Source organism: Akebia trifoliata, chromosome 16 (genome assembly GCF_017979445.1).
Source record: "Akebia trifoliata isolate Shusen 1 chromosome 16, ASM1797944v1, whole genome shotgun sequence".
Classification (NCBI taxonomy): domain Eukaryota; kingdom Viridiplantae; phylum Streptophyta; class Magnoliopsida; order Ranunculales; family Lardizabalaceae; genus Akebia; species Akebia trifoliata.
The window spans coordinates 27,695,842-27,720,855 of NC_141390.1; the positions used below are offsets into that span (position 1 = coordinate 27,695,842).

General features: G+C 33.8%; 3 protein-coding genes across 7 annotated transcripts; 2 read left to right on the plus strand and 1 right to left on the minus strand.

Moving 5' to 3' along the window:
• The first annotated feature begins 537 nt into the window (after nucleotides 1-537).
• On the plus strand, nucleotides 538-4,944 carry LOC147383204 (uncharacterized). The gene is made up of 2 exons (XM_086429547.1): nucleotides 538-3,408; nucleotides 4,378-4,944. Exons 1-2 carry the CDS (start codon nucleotides 585-587, stop codon nucleotides 4,788-4,790), a joined length of 3,237 nt encoding a protein of 1,078 aa, XP_086285673.1. The 5' UTR covers nucleotides 538-584; the 3' UTR covers nucleotides 4,791-4,944.
• Nucleotides 4,945-8,422: 3,478 nt separating this feature from the next.
• Nucleotides 8,423-11,681, minus strand: LOC147383205 (uncharacterized). The gene is made up of 2 exons (XM_086429244.1): nucleotides 11,390-11,681; nucleotides 8,423-8,967 (listed from the first exon to the last, which is right to left on the minus strand). Exons 1-2 carry the CDS (start codon nucleotides 11,638-11,640, stop codon nucleotides 8,535-8,537), a joined length of 684 nt encoding a protein of 227 aa, XP_086285370.1. The 5' UTR covers nucleotides 11,641-11,681; the 3' UTR covers nucleotides 8,423-8,534.
• A 3,499-nt stretch (nucleotides 11,682-15,180) lies between these two features.
• Nucleotides 15,181-23,373, plus strand: LOC147383206 (uncharacterized). 5 transcript variants are annotated; one of them, XR_015173449.1, is made up of 10 exons: nucleotides 15,181-15,376; nucleotides 17,715-17,766; nucleotides 18,060-18,313; nucleotides 19,459-19,608; nucleotides 19,764-19,898; nucleotides 19,986-20,051; nucleotides 20,285-20,335; nucleotides 20,459-20,575; nucleotides 21,875-22,115; nucleotides 22,864-22,934. XR_015173449.1 is itself a non-coding variant. In XM_086427908.1 (10 exons), the coding sequence occupies exons 3-10, from the start codon at nucleotides 18,116-18,118 to the stop codon at nucleotides 23,190-23,192; spliced, it is 966 nt and encodes a 321-aa protein (XP_086284034.1). In that variant the 5' UTR covers nucleotides 15,181-15,376; nucleotides 17,715-17,766; nucleotides 18,060-18,115; the 3' UTR covers nucleotides 23,193-23,373. The 5 variants fall into 5 exon arrangements, 4 of the variants coding, with proteins under 4 accessions (XP_086284034.1, XP_086284036.1, XP_086284037.1 ...); XM_086427908.1 differs by lacking the exon at nucleotides 21,875-22,115 and adding an exon at nucleotides 23,026-23,373 and having other exon boundaries at nucleotides 22,864-22,945; XM_086427910.1 differs by lacking the exon at nucleotides 21,875-22,115 and adding an exon at nucleotides 23,026-23,373 and having other exon boundaries at nucleotides 17,736-17,766; nucleotides 22,864-22,945.
• Nucleotides 23,374-25,014: the final 1,641 nt, after the last annotated feature.

Sequence of the window (25,014 nt, forward strand, 5' to 3'; positions counted from 1 at the left end):
AATTGCCACGTCAACCACGTATATTTTTTCGAGTCATTTTATCATTAGTCAATGTAAAAATAAGTGAAGTGTATGCCTCAGACATAGAAACGTTGGAAAGGTGTTAACTCAATGCGAGCATGGTTGGCTTGGTAAGGGCACAGAACCATAGATCTTTTTCCTCGGGATACACAGGAAAAAGTTCTGCAATTTTGTACCTTTGCCACATCAGCCACGTACCAAGTGCGTACCCAAAACTGGGTGCACTTTATTTCTTCTACATGCATACAACATAATTGGAACATTTACAAATAAATTAAAATATAAAAATAATACATGAAATGGATTAATAAATTTGATTTATAGTATTTAGGTCATTTTCAATTTGTCTATTAAGAGAAAACCAAGGTCAAGGGGGCATGTCATTTGTTCGAAAACATTAGAGGGTATCTCAAATATCCACACCTTACAAACTACCACAAAATGCGGACATTAATGTCTACAAACTACCATTCCACACCTTACAAACTACCACAAAACGCGGAGGTTAATGTCTATAAAGTAAAATTTCCACACCTTACAAACTACCACAGAAGGAAAATTTCATGATCAAAAGCTCAAAAATAATGAAAGAACATAGAAAGCAAGAAACAAAGGAAAGCATGTCATACCTTAAAAAATTTCTTGTTTCCATGACCAAATTGTCCTTTATCTTTCTCTTCACCCTGCCATCACCTTCATCATCTCTGTGTGGAAATTTCTCTGACTGTCAATCTCTTCTCCAATTCAAACACGATATAAAAAGCGATCCCTATGGTCTTCTCAATGGTTGGAATCAGACCACTTTCTTCTGCAATTGGCCAGGAATTAAGTGCCACCCGTATCTCAAAACCCGAGTTATCGCCCTTGAACTCGTAAACATGGGCTTAGAAGGAACCATCTCGCCGTTTCTAGCTAACCTCTCTCTCCTCACCACACTTCATTTACAAAACAACAGCTTATATGGAGAGCTTCCGACATCAACTGGAGAGCTTTCTGAATTGGTTGATTTAAATATGAGCGTCAATCACCTCCAAGGCAGCATTCCAGCATCATTTCAACGTTGCCAAAATTTAAAAACAGTGGACCTCTTTCATAACAATCTATCTGGAAGCATTCCACCCGAACTTGGCCAGCTGAAGAACTTGACTCACTTGGTGCTCTCAGCTAATAAACTGAAAGGCGAAGTACCCCGATCTCTATCGAACCTAACAGAGTTGATGGATCTTGAATTGGCCAATAATTACTTCACGGGCAAAATACCTTCGGAGCTCGGGTCACTCACAAAGTTAGAGATCATGTACTTCCACCTCAACTACTTCGAAGGAAAAATACCTTCATCTATAGGTAACTGCACTGCTCTACGCGAAATTTCACTGGGCGCGAATTTGTTGACTGGAGAGATTCCTTGGGAAATTGGGGCGAGACTCCATAACTTGGAGAAGCTGTACCTTCTGCAAAACAACTTTTCCGGGCAGATTCCTATAACCCTTTCAAATCTTTCTCAGCTTACATTACTCGACCTCAGCCTAAATAATTTAACGGGAATGGTTCCTTCAGAGTTGGGCAAATTAAATAAACTCGAAATCCTTTACCTTCACTCAAATTATCTCGCTAGTGGCTTCGACAGTGCTTCCTTGCGGTTTCTAACGGCTCTAACGAACTGTTCGTTGCTACAGAAACTGCACTTGGGCTCCAACATTTTTCAAGGGAGCTTACCGGATTCGGTTGGTGATCTTTCGGAAAGGCTGTATTACTTTAATCTCCTTGATAATAAGATAACAGGAGAGATACCGGAGGCGATTGGAAATCTAAGCGGCCTCGTGCGTCTGACACTGTTGTTTAATAACTTGACGGGAACTGTTCCTGCAACGTTCAAGAAGCTTGGGCAGTTACAAACATTGGACCTGGCACGCAACAAATTACAAGGGCCAATCCCAGATGATATCGGACATATGGCTAACCTCGGTCTACTGAATCTTCAGCACAATTTGATTAGTGGGTCAATCCCGTCTTCACTCGGTAACCTTACACAGTTGAGGTATCTTAACTTGTCCCGTAACCAACTATCGGGATTCATCCCCACAGAACTCACCCGTTGTTCTTTACTGATGATGCTGGATTTATCCTTTAATAAACTACAAGGGTCTCTTCCTGCAGAAATGGGTCTCTTCTCAAACCTAGCTCTTGCACTGAAACTTTCGAACAACAATCTCCAAGGAGAGATACCTGCAAGTATTGGAAATTTGGCACAAGTCCAGGAAATTGACATGTCAGAAAATCAGTTTTCTGGTGTGATCCCAGGCATGATTGGGAGCTGTCTCTCTTTAGAATATCTTAACCTCTCTAGTAACATGCTTGAAGGCTCAATACCAGAGACCTTAAGACAGATAACGTATCTGAAAGCTTTGGACTTGGCTTTCAATAACATAACTGGTAAAATTCCAGTCTGGCTGGGTCAGGAATTGAAGGTCACTTATCTTAACTTATCGTATAACAGACTGACAGGAGAAGTTCCAAGTACGGGAAGGTTCAAAAATTATGGGAAAAGCTCGTTCACTGGGAATGCCGGTCTGTGTGGTGGTACTGCATTGATGAATCTCCCTCCTTGTAAATTGCAGGTCAAGCATAAGAAAGGCAAAGCAGGAAAATGGGTTCATTTAGTGCTTGCAGTTGGAATAAGTTGTGCTTTCTTTCTCTGTGTGTTGGTTTCTGTTTTTGTCTACCGATACTACTCCAAGAAAAGAGACGTACAATCTGGGATAAATTTTTTAATGCGTTTCCCTACAATAAAGCATGAAACTTTAGTTCTAACTCAAATGGAGCTCGAAATTGCAACAGATGGATTCCACGAGGCGAATCTCTTGGGAAGGGGAAGCTTTGGGTCAGTGTATGTAGCAACCATTAATAGGGGGAAAACCTTAGTGGCAGTGAAAGTTCTGAACCAAGAATGCACTCAGGGTTATAAGAGTTTCAAGAGGGAGATTCAGATACTGTCAAGAGTTAAGCACCGAAATCTGGTTAGAATATTAGGAGCAACGTGGAATTCGGATTTCAAGGCTATTTTGTTGCAGTTTTTGGGTAATGGAAACTTGGATCAGCATCTCTATCCTGGTGGAACAGAAGAAGCAGGAGAATGTCAATTGAACATGAGGGAAAGAATTGCAATAATGATCGATGTAGTACATGGCTTGGAATATCTTCACGAGGGATGTTCGGTTAAAATTGTTCATTGTGACCTGAAACCACAAAATGTGTTACTGGACAAAGATATGGTGGCCTATGTAGCTGACTTTGGGATTGCAAAGCTCATTTCAGAAGACAAAAACAATGGAGATATTACTACCACCACGAATTTGCTTCGAGGATCGGTTGGGTATATTCCCCCAGGTATGTTTATGTACCTTTCGATAATTCTTGTCCAACATTGAATAGATGGATACATTTACTCATGAGCAATCTTTGATCAGGCTCACCCATCACTAAGTGATCAAGTAAATAAAAGAGCTCATAAAATGAATGTCTAAGGGAATTGTTCTATATTTTTTAATTCTTAACTGCAAAAACCCTTAATTATGTTGTCTTTTTAAACATGTGAACTTTTATATTATAGTTTAAAGTTTAAACATTAAATGTAACCTTACTATTCAAGAATTTCTGCATACCTAAATTTTATCTTTGAGAGAGTGACCTCTTTAAAAAACAATTAAAACATGTAAAAAATATCACATGGATCGATTTCTTTAAGAAAAAGTCAGCACCTGTCTTTTATTTGGCTATTAAAGGTATAACCCCATAGGATTGGTGTAGGACAAGTCGGAAACTGAGATTTTTAATAATGAATTAGAGGACTAATTCATAATCAAGTTTTTCTCTGATGGAAAAATTGTTTTTTTTCCTGGAATGACTTGATTCTTTTGACTTCAACAATATCTTATGCCTTTGAGATCCAACCCAACCCATAGCTCAGTTGGTTGATGAATTGCAGTGTAACTTTGAGGTCCAGCTTACCTTTTTTCTATACATATGTATACATATAAGTGGTTTAGTGGTTAGTAATTAGTAGTTGAACGCCGATTTTGAAACCCTGTTGTGGTATCAACACCAACAGACATTAACCAACTTAGCAAGTTGGCACCTTCAAGTCTAGCTTGCCAATCAAAGTACAACTCAAAAATATTCACAAAGTTCTACTATAAGTAGCCATTTTTAATATCGCCTCATAAAATTGAGACAGCTATTTGAAGTTTTGAACTCCATTAATATATTCCATTAGCACCACTTTTATTAAATAACAGACATTTTCGTAATAATCAAGGGAACCCTTGGTTTGACTAAGGTGTCTATTGCTGTGAACAGAGTATGGACAGAGTACTGAGATATCACAGAGAGGAGATGTATACAGCTTCGGAATAATGTTGTTAGAGATGATGACAAGGAAGCGACCCACAAGCAACATATTCACAGATGGGCTTGATATCAGGAAATGGGTGAATTCTGCATTTCCTAATCATGTTTTGGATGTTGTTGACATCTCACTGAAGGCAGATGTGAGAGATGACTCCGGTGCTAAAGAAAAGTTTGAGCGATGTTGTACGCATATTCTTGATGTAGGGTTGATGTCCACAGAGGAGAATCCACAAAGTCGTCCCACAACATCTATGGTAGCACGCGAACTAGAGAAAGTTTTGAGAGAAATGGAAGTGTACAAAGATGATGAAAATGATGAGAAAAAAAGAGCAGGAGGGGTTTGTGTTGGCGAAATTCTGTGACAGAAAGGTGTCGGCTTGCTACGTTAATAAGGTTTCAGTATTTATACTATTAGAGTATTAGGTGTTGTTTGTTAAACTGAACAAATAAGTGCTGAATAATTATAATTGCTAAAACTGTATAAACCCTGAATTTAAGTGCTGAAATTGTTGTCTGTTTACCTATTTGAATTGTGCTAAACTGATTCAAATTAAGAGTTGTAATCACATAAATCTGTTTCTTACTTAATACTGAAAACTGATAAATTGACTATATTACCATTTTCAATAGTTGTATGTTTAAGGGGAAATTATTAATAAAATCCAAAAATTAAAATTATTTATTAAAAAAATACTAAATTTAATGAAATTCGTTTTGGGAACCTAGCCGAACAAATTCTCTCTCCTCCACATCATTTAAAAAATCATTTAAAAAGTAAATTTTAAATTTTTTTAATTCAAATTAAAAAATGATATTAATTCAAATTAAAAAGAGAGAATATTAAATATAAATATTTCGTTAAATATTAAATATTCCAAAAAAATAAAAAAGGAAAGAGGAAATTTCTCTCTCCTATTTTATTTTTTCAAAATATTTAATATTATTTAAATGCGTGGAGGAGAGAGAAAATTTCGACCCTTTAAAGGTCGAAATTTTCTCTCTCTTTAATTTGAATTAATATTATTTAAATACGTAGATGAGAGAGAAAATAGGAGAGATAATATTGGTGTGGGTTGCCTTATTAATTTGTGGGGTGCTTATATCATCATCCTTAGGACATAAGAGATAATATTATTTCAAGTATAAGGGCATACTTGTCCGTGTTGAAAAAGACCGTTGCTTACCACTTCAGCAAAAAAATTAAGTGATCCAACTTCACTTAATGCTTTTCACTTATTTTTCAGCAATAAGTACTGAAAATGTGGAGTAAACAAACGTGTTGATTGCTGAAGCTGAATTGCATTCAGCATTAAGTGTTGAAATCAACGTTAAACAAACACCCCCTTAGATTAGGTTGTATAATCGTATTGTATAATACACCCTATCTACATGATCCAGTGTATAAGTGTACATCATATACTGAGAGATTTTGAGAGATCTCTTGATAATCTAAGTTTAGAAGACAAAAAAACATTTCTATTTAGTAGGATTATGTAAATAAGAGATATACCCTAGTGGGTAAACCTGAACCCGTTGGCTAGAACTTGAGCTTGGGTCAGGGTTGAGCATAGTTAGCTTGGGTTCGACCTCGAGTTTGGGCAACAAAAGAAAAATGCCCAACTCAAATTGGGTTTGTTGCAGGATTGCTTAAATCGACCAACCCGATTTGTCCAAATCCGAACTTAATATGATTATAATTTAAAATTATTTCTTATTTTTGTTTCTTTCACACTCATAATTCATATTTCAATATATATACTTTTGCTTATCTATATATCAAAATTAACGTGTCATTATTTCATTAGATAAATAATTATTTTTGTTATTAATGTTTTGTTTTAAGTATAATTTTATATTGTCATACAATGGTTATATTATAATTTTAAATATTTTTTTTTCTTGAAAAAATTCTTATTATTAATATAAAAAAATGATTATTTGAGCTAATTTTATACTTTTCTTCTCTTTTTAAATTTACTTATAATTTTATTTATATAAACTTTTGAAAGATATTTTTAGGAAAAATAATTTTAAGTTCTATACAAAGCATTTATCTTTTATATAAATCCTTACCAATACTAAATTACTTAGTGTTAATGAGGAATGTATTAACCTGACTAACCCGACTTGGTTGGGGGTCAGATTGAGCATTTCATGCTCCTGTTGGGTTGGGGAAGGGCAAGGGTTGACCCCAACCCGCCTGAGTTGCACCCATAATTGAAACTTGATTCTCTATTATAACATCCATATCATAAAATTAGATGTACAACTTAATTTGGTGGGCCTACCTATGGTACTGGCATCATGTGATCATGTCCCCGGCATCACTTCTGTCATCACCAAGGCCTACCATATGATCTTTAGAACATGATTGGTACTTTCCATCATATAAAACAATCCTTCTGTGATTGGTATACACTAAATCATTCCTCATAAAAATAAAATTAAGTAACATCAAGCCATACCCCATTTCATCATGACCGTGCCCTTTCAGGTATTTTCAACTATCTTTTTAGTCCTACGAAACTGAATGTTGTTGAAGGGAGAGCTACAACCTATGTTTGACAAGATTCTCCATCATCTTGAGCCAACTCGATTACTTTCGAGTTGACATGGATGAGTCCAATGCTTTAAAATGAGTTGTGCTAGAGTGACCTCAAGATTGACCTCATTTTACACTTTTCTAATGTGGAGATGCATAGAGAACCATAGATGCTTTTCACTCGTATCTATATGAAAAGAATCTATTGCTCCTACGCACTTCCACGACGGCATAAGAAGTGTGAAATGAGGCCACTTCAGCATTATTTTTTTAAAATTTAGAATGAACTATTGAGATCATACAAGTTGATCCCTAGGAAATCGATTCTAATCACTAATAAGTTTTAGGAAAGGTTGACACTACACGGTTTAAGATTTATATTTTGTAGGGGTCTATGGGGTTGAAAGCCTTCTCTATAGACCTATATATTAGGATGGAAGTCATTTTCGTTGTAATATCCTCCATTGCTAGAGATTTAGCAATGGATTTTATGATTCATTATAATAAATTAGGATTACAATGGTGTATTTTTTGGCCGTTATTGACTTAATTTTGTTAAAAAACCCCCTTAGAAATTAGGTCTATAACAGAGTGGGTTGACTCAGCCAACTTTCGAGTTTACTAGATGGATTTCAAAAGACAAGCTCTAACCAACTAAAATTGTTCTCTCTCACAGTCCTGTCCCTGACATATAAAATACCCTTGTCAGCACATCACAATCTACGTGCATCTCATACCCACTAAAACAAAGTAAATGAAGAAGACCTTTGTTGCACCACTCTTGGTCCTGATAGCATCTGTATGGCTCATGTTGCCAAGCCATGGAGCTCGAGCTGGGCTGAGAGCCGGTGCTGACGTCTTTGAATGTGGTCGTGTTGGGCCATTTTCGGGGAGTGCTTCGCTTTTTTGAGCGGCATGGCCACCCACCCGTTGCCATCGTGTTGTGAAGGTGCCGAGCAGCTTGTAAAGATGGCTTCTGAGCTGGAAGATAATCAGTTTGGTTGCAAGTGCTTCAAGGAAGCCGTAGCGAAGTTCCACAACATTAGGAAAAGTGCCTTGATGGATCTTTCCAAAGAGTGCCACGTGGAGTTGTATCTATACTCTGGTGATGACTGTAACAAGTGATCATTTACAAGAAGAGAAAAAAATGCAGCTCTGGTGATTGTATGTTGTTTGGCAATAAAAAGGGTACGCCTTTATATGTCCTTCTATGTAAGTTATCTGAGAAAATTTGGTTTTTTTTATGTTTGAGAATCTCTCTCACCCACTTAACAATGGAATTGGAGAATGTAATTGAGAATCTTTTATATGGGATCTACAACTCAATTATTTATACCTTTAATTGGTCTTTTTGGAAACAAAACAAATAGATCCATCGCAGAGGTAGCCCAGATTCAACCCATTTCATGCCCTATTATGCAGACATTCCATAGTTCAACATGTTGGATCACGAAAACCAGAAGATACATACTACGATAAGATATATGTAGAATCCATTTAGTACAAAACTTTAAAACAAAATTAAGGTTTATTTAGATACCCTTAATAGGACTTAATCCCTTAGTCATGAAGCATAATCATCCTCCATCTCAAACATCATCCATATCTCATTCACTCTATCCTCGTATTCAAATGGGGAATTGTACTGGGCCACAGTATACACTGATGTAGGATCAGCTGCCTGGCCCTTGTTGATGATATCTGACCATTTAGTTCCGGCTAGACTGTCATGCAACGCTGCTGCTTCGTTTCCTACTTCGCCATCTGCCACAAACCCACCAAATTGTCTTACAGCCGCATACTTGGTACTCCATTTTTGGACATGTAGGCCTTTTGCTGGAGGTGGGTCAAGTTGATTCACTTTTGGGACGTAGAAGCTAACGACAAATGAGGATGCACAAAAGGGTCCATCACTAGGGGATACTTGGGTGATCACAGGAGCCGTCATTTCTATTTTCTCACTGTAATCGTTCTTCCCTTGAATGTAAGAGAATAATCTGTTACATAACAATGCCAAACAATACAAATTAACTGTCAAGTTTTTTGCAAAATGTCTTTTCTTATGTAACCATTTTCCTTTATTTGAACTTGGGGATCGACAATGTAGTATATAAAAGCAAACTACATCGGCATAGTTGATAGAAACTAAAATCCAAAATCCATAAAAAGAAATGTATAAATTGCAATTAGCCATCACCAAACCTTCACAATAAGGCTTTGTTGTGTTCTCATATATCTGGTAGTTGGGCACATGATAGTAGTCTCTGCTATTTATGTTTTCAAAATATTTCGTATATAAATTTTCAAAAGAGAATATTTTGCATATAAGTGACATCTTCAGTTTGGCATCAAATGTTTATTGAACTCTGTTTATTAAACAGAGTTCCAATTGTACTTAAATTTATTCTTATATCCTTAGCATGGACATTAAGTTTAAAAAATAGGTATGAAAGTAAATTCAAAATAAATACAAGAACAACTGGCACCTTATTGGGTAAAAGAAATCTATAACCAGATAAGATGTATGGCCCATCTTTTAAATATTTTAATACACGTCTGGCACTGTAATTTTGAGTTTTCCACTATGAATCACCTCATAGACTCGGATAATTTTTTTGTACACAAAAAAGTTACTCTGAGTTTCACAAAATCTGGATTAACCAATGCACGACAATGTGTGTATTGAGGTTATCGCCAATTAAAAAAAAATCTATGTTAGAGAAGACCTCAATACTCACGACGTCTTATGATTGGTTAATCTGGGATTACATGAAATTCTAAATTTTTTGTGCGTAAACTCTCTAGACTACCATTTTTTCCCAAAAACTATGTGAACTTAGTCGGGTAAATTAGTTCAATTAAACTGGTTTTGATAACTAGCAAAAAAAAAAAAAAATTTGGTTTTGATGATTTTTTTTCCTTCTAATGTATGTTTTTTCAAAAATAGTTTGAAGTGTTTATTAGTGATATACAATCAAATTTTGTGGTTGTAGCATCTAATCCAAGAAAAAAAAAAACTAAATATATTCATATCTACATATATATATATATATATATATATATATATATATTTTCTATACCGGTTTGAACATGTTCCGGTAGATTTGGCTCATCCGAGTTGACTTAGACAAACTAATAACAAAAGTGACCAAAGTTCAGAGCACGAGTGGGTGCCAGAGCTGGAATGGGAACGCAAAAACGCCTAGTTGAAAATATCTTAAGGTGCAGAGCGCCGCCAAAGCGTTATGTATTGAGTTATACATAATATATTCAAATATTATTTATACAATTGTATACTTCACTTGCTTTAATTAATCCATTACTACATACTTTCTCTTGCAAAAAAATACATCTTTTACAATTTAGAAATAATAATTTTCAATAAAATAAACACACTTTTCTAATAGATTCTTTACATGATTCCACCATGGTCCATAGTTGTTATATTTTCACTCGCCCTACATTCATTAGTTGTTTGTATTTTTTTCATACTATTTATATAGCTTGACTATATTACTGTTGTTACTGTACTACTCACTACCTACAATTAGTTACAACAAAACAATTCTTGATAAATATAATTATTTTCAAGTAAATAATCAATATATGTTTTAATGATTGAAGCTCTTTCTATTTTTAAGTTTCAAATTAATTCTATAATTACAGTAATATTTTAATTCTTCTGTCATTACAATATTGTTGTTTTTAATTGTAATACTCATCGATAATAACTCATTATAATATTTATTTGAGATATCTACGAGAAAGAGATCAACTTTTGACGAATTTATGATTCCGATTCACTCTTCATTTTAATTACCAAAACAATAACGAATTTGGAGGTTTTTAACGTGACTATTTCACAGATTTAAAGTCACAATTTCATTTTAAACTCGCGAAATAATCACTTTGTTCTGATTTTTTTTAATGAAAACGTGATCCTTCAGGTATTGGTAATTAAAATGAACAATGAGCCAGAATCGTAAATAACTCATTTTCAGCTCACAAAATTGTAAATCACCCCATTTATTTTTTACGACATACGCGACTAATAGTTATTTAAGAAATAAAAAATACTTAATATGATGGATAAAATGAGATTCTTTTATGTGAGCGGATTTCCTCATTTTGAGAGCGGAATTGGAGAAGGAGTGAGATTTGAGAGCGTCCCTTAACACAAAGATTCGGTCACTAAGAACAGAACCCTTTCTAGTTTCTATTATCTAAGTAATCGACTAATAAAATTAATCAGGTCAAGAAACCCACGAAACATCAAATAATAATAATAAATAAATAAGTAAAAAAAAATACGTGTTAGATTGGACTGATAGTGTTCTTCGATTCAATTTCTTCTAACGAAACGAAGGATCATAAAAAAAAGTTTCAAAATTAAAGGAGAAGAAAAGATGAAATTCTTACTGTAGAAAACCAGATCTTGTTGCTTCGACGAGGGAAATATCTTCGATTGGAGATGTTGACATCCACACAGTTGAATTATAGCGACGAATTTCGAAACCATTACCGACTTGAATTACATCAAAGCTTGGACACTCGATGCGATTACAAGTAGGAGGGAAAGTTCCAACATTTTCTTGATTTTTCGACCAATTAGCGAAGGTCGATAGAAGACTGAAGATAACAGAGAGCTTGAAAAGATTAGGAGAAGCCATGGAGACGATAACAACTGAATTTACTTCTAGTTTTACTTGCTTGGTTGTTCATTTATATATATATATATATATGTGTGTGAAACAGCTCAAATAATAGTTTATGTCCTTTCTCCAAATTACGAAATTTGCCATTGGTTCTCAGCCATGGTTTTATAACTCGTTCTGCTCCGACATTGAGATGACTCAAGCGACTCATTAAAGTAATCTATCCCAGCATCAGACATCAAGTCATCTCATCTCACAAGTCAATCCCTCTAAATGGGGTTTAAATTTTTTAAAGAAAAATTATTAAAAAATAGTTAAATATTTATAAAAAAAATTCAAAAATTATCAGAAATGAATTAAGTTGTTTGACAATCTAGTATTTTAATAACTCATTGGCCTATTCAACATTTTAAATGGAAGCTAAATAGTTGGGGTGTTAAAGTAAATTATTAAAATGCGGGATAATCTACGTTTTAACTATCCCAAAGTTATTTTTGGTAAAGTAACGTATTCTAACACATTAAAACGTTGGAAAGTCCAATGAATTATGAAAAAGTCGGAGTGTCAATCCAATGGCTTTATTCGTTTTTGATAATTTTTTTTTTTGTTTTTTGTTTCTTTTTGTAAATGTTAAAATATTTAATTCTCTTTTAACAATTTTCCCAATTATTTATAAATAAATTTTTATTTAAATAAATATATTTGTTATGATAAGATGGATTATTAAATAATTACTCATAAAATCTTGTTATATATAGACACACAATTCACAATTGACATGATTTGCTGTACAATTGAATTTCTAGGCGAGTTCCCTAAAATTTCATTCGAGTCAAGTTAACTCGGTTAAAGGGTCAGTTTTGTAATTGTCGACACCAAGGCTAAACATTGCCTTCAACTCTAACAAAGGTACAAATGGGGCTCATATTCTTCCACGTAGCTAGAAAGTTATCCATGTCAATTTTGAGCCACTAGTAATTAGTAATTAATGGTTGAAAATCATCTACCACTTCTTTTTTGCTTTGTAAGTTTGTAAATCAAATAACATTATTGTTAAAGAAACTAGGGCCGTGTGGATAGGAGCTAGAAGTACTTAAAATATAAGTATTCTCAGAAGTATTTTTTGAAGTACTATCTCAAGTAACTAAATATGTGTTATACGTTTGGATGCAGGATCTGAGAAATACTGTTAGAAGTACTTCTCATAGAATTTTGTATTTGGAAATTATTCTGGATTCTGTCAAAATGACCAGAATGCTCTTATATATAATAATTACTGTTTTTAACATTATAATTCAATAACTTATAATAAAAAAAGTAACAGTTACTATTTTTATTAAATAAAAACATTATAACATCATTTTAAATTCAAAATATACTTATTCTTATTTTTAAAAAAATTTGATACAATCTCCCCTAAATATTGGACATATGAAAAAAAAAACTGTATAAAAATATGACAGCTATCATATAATAAAACATGTATCATCGTACATAAAATCAATACATGCACTTAAAAAATTAGATTAATGACATTTTTAGCCAAATTAGAACTTAGACAAAATATCATACTTGAGCAATGTTATCCTCATGTGCTAATGCATTAGACAGTTTACACTGACTCCACCAATCCCCGTGCTATTCACCTAAGACAGAGTTTTAATTTTCAAAGATTCCGAACTATGGCCCACCAAATTAATTAGCCATCGATGCATAGCGGACCACGGACCAAATCACAGTGACATGTCCACTCGTATGTTTATTCTATTTTATATTGCCACGTGGGATAATCTTTCAACCAACTTTTGGATACGTTGACCTTAACATTAAGAATTGGTCTGATTGATGAACATTCTTAATCTTAGCCATTGATTTAAGCATATTGTGATCATGAACAAGAAGCATGGATACAAAACATTTGATTTTGGAGCCTTGGTAAAGACACTTATGGTTAGAAATCAGCAATCAAGATGATTTTTTTTAGGATGGTAAGCTAAACATATATGGAACAGTGGGCCCAAAGAGTGCTCCATGAGAATATATAATGCGACACGGGGGTAGGTACTACTGACCAACACCAAAAGTTTTCCATTTTTTTTCCCGGTAAAAAAAAAATCCTTAAACGAAAAAAAAAAAGTTTTTTTTTTTTTGGGGGGGGGGGGGGGGCTATTTTACAAACCGATTGAACAAGAGATAGTTGACGGAACTTTTTAAAAAAATTGTTGATTTGGGCGAGAATTCTACATGTTTCCTTCAAATTTCTACAATTTCACAACGAATTTGAACTAAAATTAACTGCTTTATTTAACCAACTTGATGAATCTAATACACGACTACTTTGAATTCTCTAAAACTGAAAAAATAAAAATAAAAACTGCAATTTCTACAATTATATACACTTGAAGTAAGAGATTGAAAGAAAACAGATTTGTTTAGGCCATTTCAGTTAAACACAGAGTTGACATGTTGAATACCATAAATTTCATATTAAAATGATCTCAATTGCTCTCTCTCTCTCTCTCTAACAAAACTGTTTCATTTTTTTTAAACAAACAAGATGGATCGAATACACGAAATATCTGAATTCAACCAAACCAAATAGAAAAAAAAATTACTGTGATTTCTGCAATATTTTCCATTTTTGAAGTAATAAATTGAAAGAAAATGATCTTACTTTCATTGGCTGGTAAAATTTGAGTTTCAGATTTGAAATCTTCAAAGAAATTGACCAAAAGAAATAAAAGAACAAGAGTAGATACATACTTCTTCAACATCGGAAGAAGAAGTGATGATGACTCTATCAAATGCTTCAATTCTTGGAATTGTTTCAATAAAAAATGGGTTTCCTTTATAGAGAAATTTGTGATTGATTTTGAGATCTGAAAGAGAGATAGAGAGAGATGGAGATATCCAAATTCGTAAGCTTCGACAAAGATTCTGATAAATCACAGTAAAATTTTTGTAAGATAGAACCAAATTCTTCAAACTAGTAATCTTGACAAGGGTTTTGATTGGGATTTTACCAGAAAAGCTATTGTTCTCGCTCTATCGAGCTCCAAATGAGGAAGGTTTTCGTTCTGTTGAGTTCCAAACAAGAGAGGATGAACAGGATCTGTCGTTGTTTTGCGTTGTGTGGTTGGGGTTTAGAAAAAAAAAAAAAGACTCTTTACACTTGAGGGTAACATTGGAACCGCATAAAAAATTTTGACAGTAAAATGGCTCTCCGCAAAAACGAAATTGAGAAGTACCAATTTCGGTACTTCTCATAAAAGTATTATTTTTACTTTTTTAAAAAGTTGTTCTTTCAAAATATTATAAATGTCCAAATGATAGAGTAAGTGTTTCTGACTCCCTACAAGAGTTAGAAGCACTTTGAGAAGTCGATCCAAACAGGCCCTAGGATATTTTCCTACGCACATGTGATTGTAAATGGGCCGGACCTGATTTTTCTACCCTGACCCGATATACATGGATCGGGTTTGTGAAGATCCGATCCGAAATAGATACTATATAAATATCTTTTTATTTTTATTTTCATTTATATTTTTTGAGGGTTTGAACTTAGAGAAGTTCTGTCGAACACCTCATCCCGTCGGCTCAGCTCTTCCTCTTCGTCGCGGCATCGCCTCTCGACGTCACGACCTCAACCCCTCGCGGTCACGACCTCATCGGCTCAGTCCTTCATCGCCTCACGACTTCAACCTCTCGCTGTCACGGCCGCATCTTCGGCATCGGCGTCGGCTCAGCCCAGGTTAGACTTAGACTTCCTATTTTTTTTTTTTCTTCTTTTTGTCCAAATCGATTTCCTAACTGAACCATATTCTACTCAAACCCAAGTTAGGGTTTTATGATTTTCGATTCGAAACCTTAATTTCTACTGCGCAGTTCGAGCTCGTAAGATTTTATCATGGCAGATTGTCAATTGTTTTTCTTAATGTTTGTTTGATTATGCAATTTTCTGTAGTTTCTGCTTTGATTTCAACTATGATGATTGAAACCCTAGTTTTTGGTATGTTTGAGTTGACTAGAAAGAGCCTTTAGTATTTGATTCTGATAAACCCTGGTTGTTTTAGACTTTTTTTTTTATCATATAGTTTTGTTTCGTTGATTCTCTCTCTTTGTTCAGATTAACCTTTTAATTACTGAAAAATCTAAATTTTGATTCCCAATTGATTGAGAAATTGAATTAAGTCATTTGACAATTTAGCATTAAGAAAAATTATTAAAAATAGTTAAATATTTAAAAATATATTTTTTTTAAAATTATTAAAAATGAATTAAGTCATTTGACAATTTAGCATTTTAATAACTCATTGGCCTGTCCAACGTTTAAATGGAAGTTAAATAATTGGGGTGTTAAAGAAAATTATTAAAATGCTGGATAATCTACGTTTTAACTTTTTAAGGGTAATTTTGGTAAAGCAATGTATTCTAACACATTAAAATGTTGGACAATCTACTGAGTTACAAAAAAGTTGGAGTGTCACTCCAATGGCTTAATTCATTTTTGATAAATTTTGAAAAAAAAAATATTTTTTTTGTAAATATTAAAATATTTAATCCTCTTTTAACAATTTTCTCAATTATTTAAATAACTATATTTGTTATGATAAGATGGATTATTAAATAATTACTTATAAAATCTTGTTATATATAGACACACAATTCACAATTGACATGATGAGCTGTTCAATTGAATTTCTAGGCGAGTCCCCTCAAAGTTCATTCGAGTCGAGTCAACTCGGTTAAAGGGTCAGTTTTGTAATTCAAGTCAACATCAAGGCTAAAATGGCCTTCAACTCTAACCAAGGTACAAGAATGATCAAATGGGGCTCATATTGTTCCACGTAGCTAGAGAGTTATCCATGTCAATTTTGAGCCACTAGTAATTAATGGGTGAAAATCATCTACCACTTCTTTTTTGCTTTGTAATTTTGTAAATCAAATAACATTATTGTTATTAAAGAAGCTAAGGATATACTTTCTTGGGGTGCAACTTGATTCGGTTTAAACTGAGAATTGAATCAAATCGATAGTTTTAAGGTGATTTGATTTGATTTGGAATAAGTTGCGATTTGATTTCAAGTTATGAAAATGAAGAACCGATCAATTTGATTTGGTTCTCGGATCAAGTTTGTATAGAACCGAATCAAACTGAGAAACGAACCCCTATGCAATAAATAAATAAATATGTATATAATAATTATTATGGATTATTTTAAATGTTAGTACAAAGATTAATGATCTTTATGGATAAACTAAGGGTTTTTTATGGATAGATTTGTGATTTATTATATGAAATTTTATGTTTATTTTTTCATCAAAAAATATTACTTATAATTTATAAAATATTTGCAATATGTGGAATCGAACCGAACCAAACCGACCTTAATTTGATTTGGGTTGGTTTGGTTCGGTTCTGGTTCTTATTTAGTGGAACCGACCTATGTCGGTTTGGTTCTAATTTGTCCTCAAACCGAACCGAATGGAATCAAGTTGCACCCCTAATACTTTCTACTAGCTAGGATATTTTCATACGCACGTGTGACTGTAAATGGGCCGGACCTTCGTTTTCTACACTGACCCGATATAACATGGATTGGGTTTGTGAAGTTTGTAAAAAAATGGTTTGTAGGGTCTGTGGCTGGACTTGACTATGTTTAAGGTTGGGCTTGGACTTGGATTCTATGCCCATTAGGCATCATGGCACAACTTGATAATTATATTTATGACATATTTGAAATTATTTACTCAGTGATTATGTATTTCCTCTTAATAATTTAATCAAATAACCGGTGGATTAATCACTCCAATGTATTTAGTTTTAAGATCTCAAATCAGTATTGTTTGGTTAATTTGGGCCTGAATGAATCAAGTATAGTTTTTGTAAATAGGACTGAATGTTAGGAGATTGGGCTTTGAGATAGGCATTCAAAAAAAAAAAAATCCGATTTGGGCTATGATTTAAGGCCCAATAGGAATATTTTTTTTCAAAGAAATCTTTCGATCCCTCCCTCTCTCTCTCGCTGTCAGCCTTTCGTCCCTTTTTCTCTCTCTCTAGTTTTCTTCTGACATACTCTCTGTCTTAGAGGACTACAACTTACAAGCAGGAGATTCAGCAATTGAATCAGAGACATCCAGGTAAGTTACCATCTCTCTGTGAAACCCTAGATTTTTCTCTTAAAATCGATTGCCTTAACCCTTCGATGAACCCTCTCTTTTTCTCTCATCTTCAACCTAAAAAAGCCCTAGATTTTTCTGTCAAAATCAACCATTATAAACCTTGCCTAACCCTTCGGAGAAAACCCCTATTTTCTACCTAAAAATTATGTCTCTCATCTTCAACCTCAAGCCAAAAAACCCTAGATTTTTTTGTCTCAAAATCCATTGGTCTCAACGTTGCCTTTTAAAAATAAGTTTATTTCTTGTAACAGATTTGATTTTTTGAGGAACTAGGGCTACAGGTAGAGAGAGAGACAGATAAAGAAAAATGGGAGAGAGGAAGGTATTAAATAAGTACTACCCACCGGATTTCGATCCATCAAAACTACCAAGAAGGAGACAACCCAAAAACCAACAGATCAAAGTAAGGATGATGCTTCCCATGAGTATCCGTTGCAACACTTGTGGCAATTACATCTATAAAGGAACCAAGTTCAATTCCCGCAAAGAAGATGTCGTCGGCGAGGTCAGTTCTTTTATTTTATTTTATTTTTTCAATCTGTAAATTTTTTTACAATCCTATGATAGATTAAATCCAATCTTCACGACAATTTTTTCATTATTAGTGTTTCTTTTTCATAGGTTTAGTAGATTACTGAAATCATGTTTATAGTAATTTTTTGAATAACTATGGATTCATATCATGTCTAAAAATTGTTGGTTATACTTACTCATTTATGTTATTGAGCTTTGGTTGAAATTTGCTAAAAGCCTAAGATTATTTACAGTATCAATAATTGGGCACCAGGAGAGCTCAAGATGGCTGTGCATTGTGGTATAGAATGATTGAAGTTTTACTAATTGCACGTTGAATTATCTATTCATTAGCTATCTATATATACTAGAGTTCACCTGTGCCCATGACACGAGCATCCTCCCTGGGGTTAAGGGGGTAAAAGCGAAAAAAAAATAAGTTAGAGTAGGTGGTGGCAATTTTTACACAACTTGCGAACATGACTCGAAATCAATTCAAAATGAGTGGGTTTGGGTCAAGTCTAATTGGGTTTGGGGTATTATTGAAAAAATTTAAGGTTAAAGGGGTAAAAGATGAAAAACTATAATGTGGGTTAAAGGGGTAAAATATGAAATATAGTAAAGTTATAGGGGGTGAAATGTAGAAAAAAATAATAAAATAGGTTAAAAGGGGTAAAAGAGGACATATGATAAAGTTAGAGGAGTGAAAATAAAGTTGAGGGGGTAAAGAGAAAAAGTAATAAAGGGATTTAAGTGGGTCCCATATAAAGGTTTGTGTCTCACAACTCAGTTGTGTTTTATTATATAGATATATAGAAGGTTTAGTTGGCGATCACCTATTTTTTTGGTATATGCTCACTTAATTTTTTAAGTGAGGTAATTGTTCTTGATGGCTGAAGATGGGGCATTACTCACGTAAACAAGTAGAAAATTTGCACTAGCATATAGTTTTAAGCAGTTGTAAACTTGTAATTACGAACTTGATGCACTTGAATCTAATGATACACAAATTAGCCTCATTCAGCATGTTTGGATTTTTTTTTAAAATCCAGATATAATGATAAGATTATCTCGTATTCATGTTTGAATCAAACTAATGTTTAAACTAAAATTTGTTTTTTGGTTATCAATGTGCAGACATATCTCGGAATTCAAATATTTCGGTTCTACTTCAAATGCACCAAATGCTCAGCTGAACTTACAATGAAGACTGACCCACAAAATTCAGACTATGTTGTTGAGTCAGGTGCAACCCGCAATTTTGAGCCTTGGCGTGCAGAAGATGAGGTGAACAATTATTATTATTGTACTAATAATTCATGAGGCTCATTCTGCTATATATGAATATTTAAAAAAATAAAATTATCTGTGCATCATCCCCAGAGTATTATTTGAGGTTTACTTCAAGAATTTGATTAAATTCTATATTTTACTTTCATCAGGAAGCAGAGAAAGAACAAGCAAAAAGGGATTCAGAAGAGATGGGGGATGCTATGAAATCATTGGAGAACAGAACAATGGACTCTAAAAGAGAGATGGACATACTTGCTGCACTCGATGAAATGAAGTCTATGAAGGTACCTACTGCGCCATATGTTTGCTAATTGTTTCCTTATTTTTCAACTTTTAACAGAAATGCTGATTTTGTATTCTGTTGCTTTCAGTCGAGACATGCAAGTGTGAGTGTAGATGAAATGCTTGAGGCCTTGCAACACACAGCTGAGGAAAAGGTACATTGGTATTTTTACCCACTTTTTTTTCTCCCTTTTACTTCTGTATCTAGCTACCCCATTGTTTGAATATTTGAAAAACTCCATAAAATATTCAAAAGGCTTTCCTGAGGTGTATAAATTTTGAAATCTTTAGGATTAAACTTTCATTGTAGCCGTTCTTCTACAGTGTAGTTATGACTTATAAGATCTAAAGTTTCTGACCATGTTGAGTGATTTATGCTGCTTGGCAGGAGAAAAAATTAGAGGAGGAGGATGAAGCACTCATAAAATCGATTTTCAATGTTAGTGTTTGGGCACCCCTGCTTCTACTAAGTGATCTCCTTGTGTAACTATTAGTATTTACTTTTCATTTTTAGTTTTTAAAATCTTTGTTCAACATTAATAAATTGCTTCAAATAATGCAGGGTCCAAAAAATTACGTTCGAAGGATCAATGATGACGACGACGACGATGATGATGATGATGACGATCTACATCAGTTGAAAACTGATGGTGGTGAAATGTCTAACTCCACTTTCAAAGTATGATTTGTTCTGGTTGTTGTTTTAGCTTTCTTCTGTTTATTTTTTCAGTGTATATCAGTTGGGATATTTGTCACTGCGACAATGAAATAAAATACATGTTTTTTCCTTTATGTTTTACCAGCTTATTCTTTTCTTGAACTTAGCAAGATAGAACAGATTCATGCTTTAGTACCTTTTTTTAAATCAGTATTCTTGCCTTAGTCTTGTTATTGATAGTTTATATACTTATAGGATAAAAGTGAGTCTTATATGCAATGTTTAAAGTCTTGTTTTGGCACGATATTTCAGTAATGAGGAAAAACAAGATGGTCTCGACCAAAACATTCCTGGGATCGATGTTTCATTCCAGTCTTGGCTGAAACTAGAATGTTCCACTGAAACATTATTAAACAACACGAAACTATGAATCATGCTTTTAAGGACTGAAGGTTTTGTAAGGCCTAAATATATTTAAATTTTGTTTGAGATGGTGAATATTTCACTATAAAGGAACTGCAATTGAAATTCAACTCTACAACTGTATAGAAGGAGGAAGCATATTAATTTTCTCTTTTTAGGGAGATTCCTAGTTTAATTTTTAGTTTTAGGGGCTTTCTAGCATTTTGTTTTCTTTATTTATTTAGAGGAGGAGCCTTATAATAAGTTTCTGTTTTATTTAAAACAGAATAAGACACAGAGCCACGGATTTATAGCAAACAGTTCACTTGGAATTCCCCTTGTGTTTTTTGTAACCCCAATGGGTTTTTCCATTCTTTCTAGTTTTGAAACCTTGGGGCAAAACCCCACCCTCATATTAAACTTAAGTACCTAACAGAAAAAAAAGAGTTGCTCTTGGGATTTGACCATTGATTTCTTCTAATCAGAATATATCGCCGCTACTAGGGGTCTCTCTGGGTCTGGATAAGGTATCGGTCACACCAAATATGGACAAACATCTTAGATATGCTTGAAAAAAAATTAAAAAAAGAACGAAGAAACATAATTATGGATTAAGGATCTTTAGGGTACATTAAAGAAAACATTGTCTGCTCTTTTTGATAAAATTATCTTTATCGATAAAAAAAAAAAGAAAACATTGTCTGTTGCTTAGAGCTTGCAGATTTGGTATAGCCCAGAGTGTTGATACCATAGGCTTGTACATATTAGCTTTCACCCGTTGATAAACTATATAACAATACTTATAAAAAAAAAGATAAATTATATAACAATAACATATACACTTTGTCTGGAATAGAAACTAGATGTCTGACATGACACCTTCAAGAAGCCTAAATGCACACATCTTTGGAATTTCAGGATTTGAAGGTTGAAGTTTGCGGAGTTTTTATCCTTAAAAATCTGGGACATAATTTCACTTGGACCTTTTCGAACACCTGTGGACAGAAGGATATAAGCATTTTTTTTGTTGGTGACAATGGCATCTAAACAAATACATTAGCAGAAGCATGCAAGCATGTTAATTGGAGACTTTTGGGGTATCTTGGTGTAAGATGTAAAAAATGGACCGAGATACGCATTTTTTTTTTTTAATTTCAAGGTATGTACATCCACAACTACATTTTCCAGTTCTTGTCACCCGCCATAATCTTTAGGAGTGCAAGGGGGCATCGATAGGGTGACACTCCTTCCTTTCCTCGTTGTCAATGTGTAAGGCACTTTTATTAGATTAATTTTTGAAGTGGAGGACATGTGATAGAAGTTTTTATGGTGGGTGGGGATCAATGGGAAGATTATTTCATATCAATTTTATGACTGAACATAAAAAATTTCCTTTTCTTTTTCAAGTCTTACTCACAAACAATCAAGATATCTAAGATGTACTTTACATTGTTTTCTAGTGTTCTATGGTCTGCTATCAACTGAACAAAAATGACTTAAACTTGCAATAGCTTTGTGGTGTAAAGTTGGATGAGTTATTTGGCTTGGCTCTTGCATCTTCTACTGGTCTTACTTGTATGTGGGACCTTGAAGAAGTACTTTGAGTGAAGGGCACAACAGTAGTCCCACAACCTGCTATTATAGTCCAATAGTGTAAACCCACATTAGTCCCACCTATTTACTGTCTTTGACCTGTCGATACAGCCTGCAGTCATAGGCTTAATATTGCTATTTCTCTTCTTTTTTTTCCTCAGTGCAACATATGAATGATTTAGCTTTTAATATACTGTTAACTTCCTTGGTATTTATAGTATTTTGTTAATTAATTTATAAGAAATTTTTTATTCTGGTGTTACATGGCATTTGAACTTACTGCCTTGTAACTCACATGGTTATTGGTTTTGCAGAAGCGAAAGATTTCAGAAGCAGTGGGTAATCCAACAAATTCTTTGACAAAGGACAGCATTTTTGACACCTCCAGTCATAAAGGTAACTTCCTTCCTTCCATCAACAAAGAAACCATAGTTAGTTATGAAGTATTGCCCTTCCTAATAATTTTGTGTTAACAGCCACTCAGGAATGCAGTAAGGCTTCAAGTAAACCCAAATTTATTTTCAAGTCTTCTTCCATCAGTGTATCAGTTGTCAACAAGAAGACACCATCATCCGTCGGTAACATTGAAAACAACCAAACAGCACTCCAATCCTTATTAAACTATGAAAGCGATAGTGAGTAGATTATGGATTCTGCATTTCATCTTTTATTTCTTTCGTATTTTGTAACTCTTTCTGATTAATTTCTAAATTGTAACAAATGATGATATATTATTAAGTGGTCGGTCAGTCTTTGGACCTAAACTGTGATACAGCCCTTAAATGAAAAATATACAGAATTCTTTCACAAAACTTTATTTATTATTTCTCTTATCACAAATCCTTGGTAAGTAGAGAACCCAAAAAAACAAAATTAGTTTATTTCAAACAGACCCTGAACATCTCATATTTTACTTTTGGCTTCCCTTCCTCATCCATGGCATGATTGGTATCTGTTCCGGTTTCTAGGGAGAATTCACCCTGGAGTACTAATCTTAAATCTTAAGTCAAAGGTTAAAAACGTAAATTTGATTTGGTAGAAGAAAAAAAAAATTCGTTAGGCTTTTGCCAAATAAATTAAAGTTGTTAGCCTAAAGGTTGACGGGGTTGAACACAATGGTTTTGTAGGAAAATCCATGCCATAGATGGTTTTGAATTCTCAATTGGTGCTAAGCCAAAGTCCTATGGAATCACTTATACAGGAATTTCAATCTCGGGAAGTGCTTTAGAGCTCTAAGAGAAATTTTCTCACTTCAGAATTGTGGTGTATAAGTATTTATTGTAATACAATTTTAGACATCCTTAACTTGAAAATCTAGGGTAATTTACCGAAAATTAAAATTAAAAAAAAAAATTTTTGAGAGGCATGTTTGATTGCATGGCAGGAAAATAGTTTATAACATTATTGAAAAACAAATACAAAAAGTGGGAAAAATGACTTGTCGCTTAAGGCAATAAATCTTTTCTCACCCTCTCCCTAAGATGCCATATGACACCAAAAGTTGGATCTTATAATACATGTCCGTTTGCACATACCACCTTCTTCCATGGGTCGATGAGCTAAAATGGATTACCAAATTGTCAATCCAACACCATAGCCACCTAAATTTCATGGAAAATCTCATGTAAAACAAATAAATTTTTTTTTGAACATGACCGAAAGCTTTTTTTTTTTCATTTTGAATCCCATCTTAAAATTAAATTTTAACGGTAAAAATAACCTTTCTTTTAAGTTTTTTTTTTTTCATATACAAGGCAAACTTAACTACCCCTACTAAGATTAAGGCTATATTCTGAAAAAAAAAAATTATATTGACTCAATTTAAATGAAAGAATACAAAGAGATTTTCTATGTGATTTTCCATGATACACTCAAGAGTGAAAAAGGATTTGCCCATCCAGCATTCGCCAGGTAATGTTTTCTCTACCATCAAACACGCCCTATATTCAATCCACATTCAAATTGAAGATGGCTATGCAGCAGGCTTTTTAAGTACTGGCTGCCCCCCACCCCCTGCGCCAAAAAAAAAAAAACAAAAAAAATTCTTTGAACGTTGATAAGTATTGAATCTGGCACTCAGAAGTTTGAGTCCTCTAATGTACAGGGGACGATGTTTTAGAGTACAAAAAAAAAATGAAGTATGAGATAAAATCTTTTATAATGAATACCAAATTTGCTTTTCAATGTGTAATAATTTTTAAAAAATCAAAAGGTTGTGATGGTAATAGGGTGCTGGCATTAGAATGCGATGTTGAGTCGTGCGAAATGAGGTCAATCTTAGAGGATACTTCTGCCTTTATTCCAAGATGTTCCATACCATAGGTGCTGGCACTAGAGTGTAGTGTGGAGAAAGGGCAATAAATAGTAATCATTCTAAACTGACTTCATTCGACACTGGGCGTATGTCTCATACCTCTAAGGCCTAAGCCTTGCTAATGTTTGATGAGGCATAGGTTTTTGAAAAC

What these genes read in the sequence shown, in the direction of transcription:
- LOC147383204 (XM_086429547.1), top strand. Translation starts at nt 585, where the DNA reads ATGATCAAAAGCTCAAAAATAATGAAAGAACATAGAAAGCAAGAAACA. An exon ending in GGTTGGGTATATTCCCCCAG is followed by an intron (nt 3,409 to 4,377) that starts GTATGTTTATGT and finishes TGCTGTGAACAG; the next exon opens with AGTATGGACAGAGTACTGAG.
- LOC147383205 (XM_086429244.1), bottom strand. Translation starts at nt 11,640, where the DNA reads ATGGCTTCTCCTAATCTTTTCAAGCTCTCTGTTATCTTCAGTCTTCTA. An exon ending in ACAAGATCTGGTTTTCTACA is followed by an intron (nt 8,968 to 11,389) that starts GTAAGAATTTCA and finishes GTTATGTAACAG; the next exon opens with ATTATTCTCTTACATTCAAG.
- LOC147383206 (XM_086427908.1), top strand. Translation starts at nt 18,116, where the DNA reads ATGGGAGAGAGGAAGGTATTAAATAAGTACTACCCACCGGATTTCGAT. An exon ending in AACACACAGCTGAGGAAAAG is followed by an intron (nt 20,052 to 20,284) that starts GTACATTGGTAT and finishes GCTGCTTGGCAG; the next exon opens with GAGAAAAAATTAGAGGAGGA. An exon ending in TGTCTAACTCCACTTTCAAA is followed by an intron (nt 20,576 to 22,863) that starts GTATGATTTGTT and finishes TTGGTTTTGCAG; the next exon opens with AAGCGAAAGATTTCAGAAGC.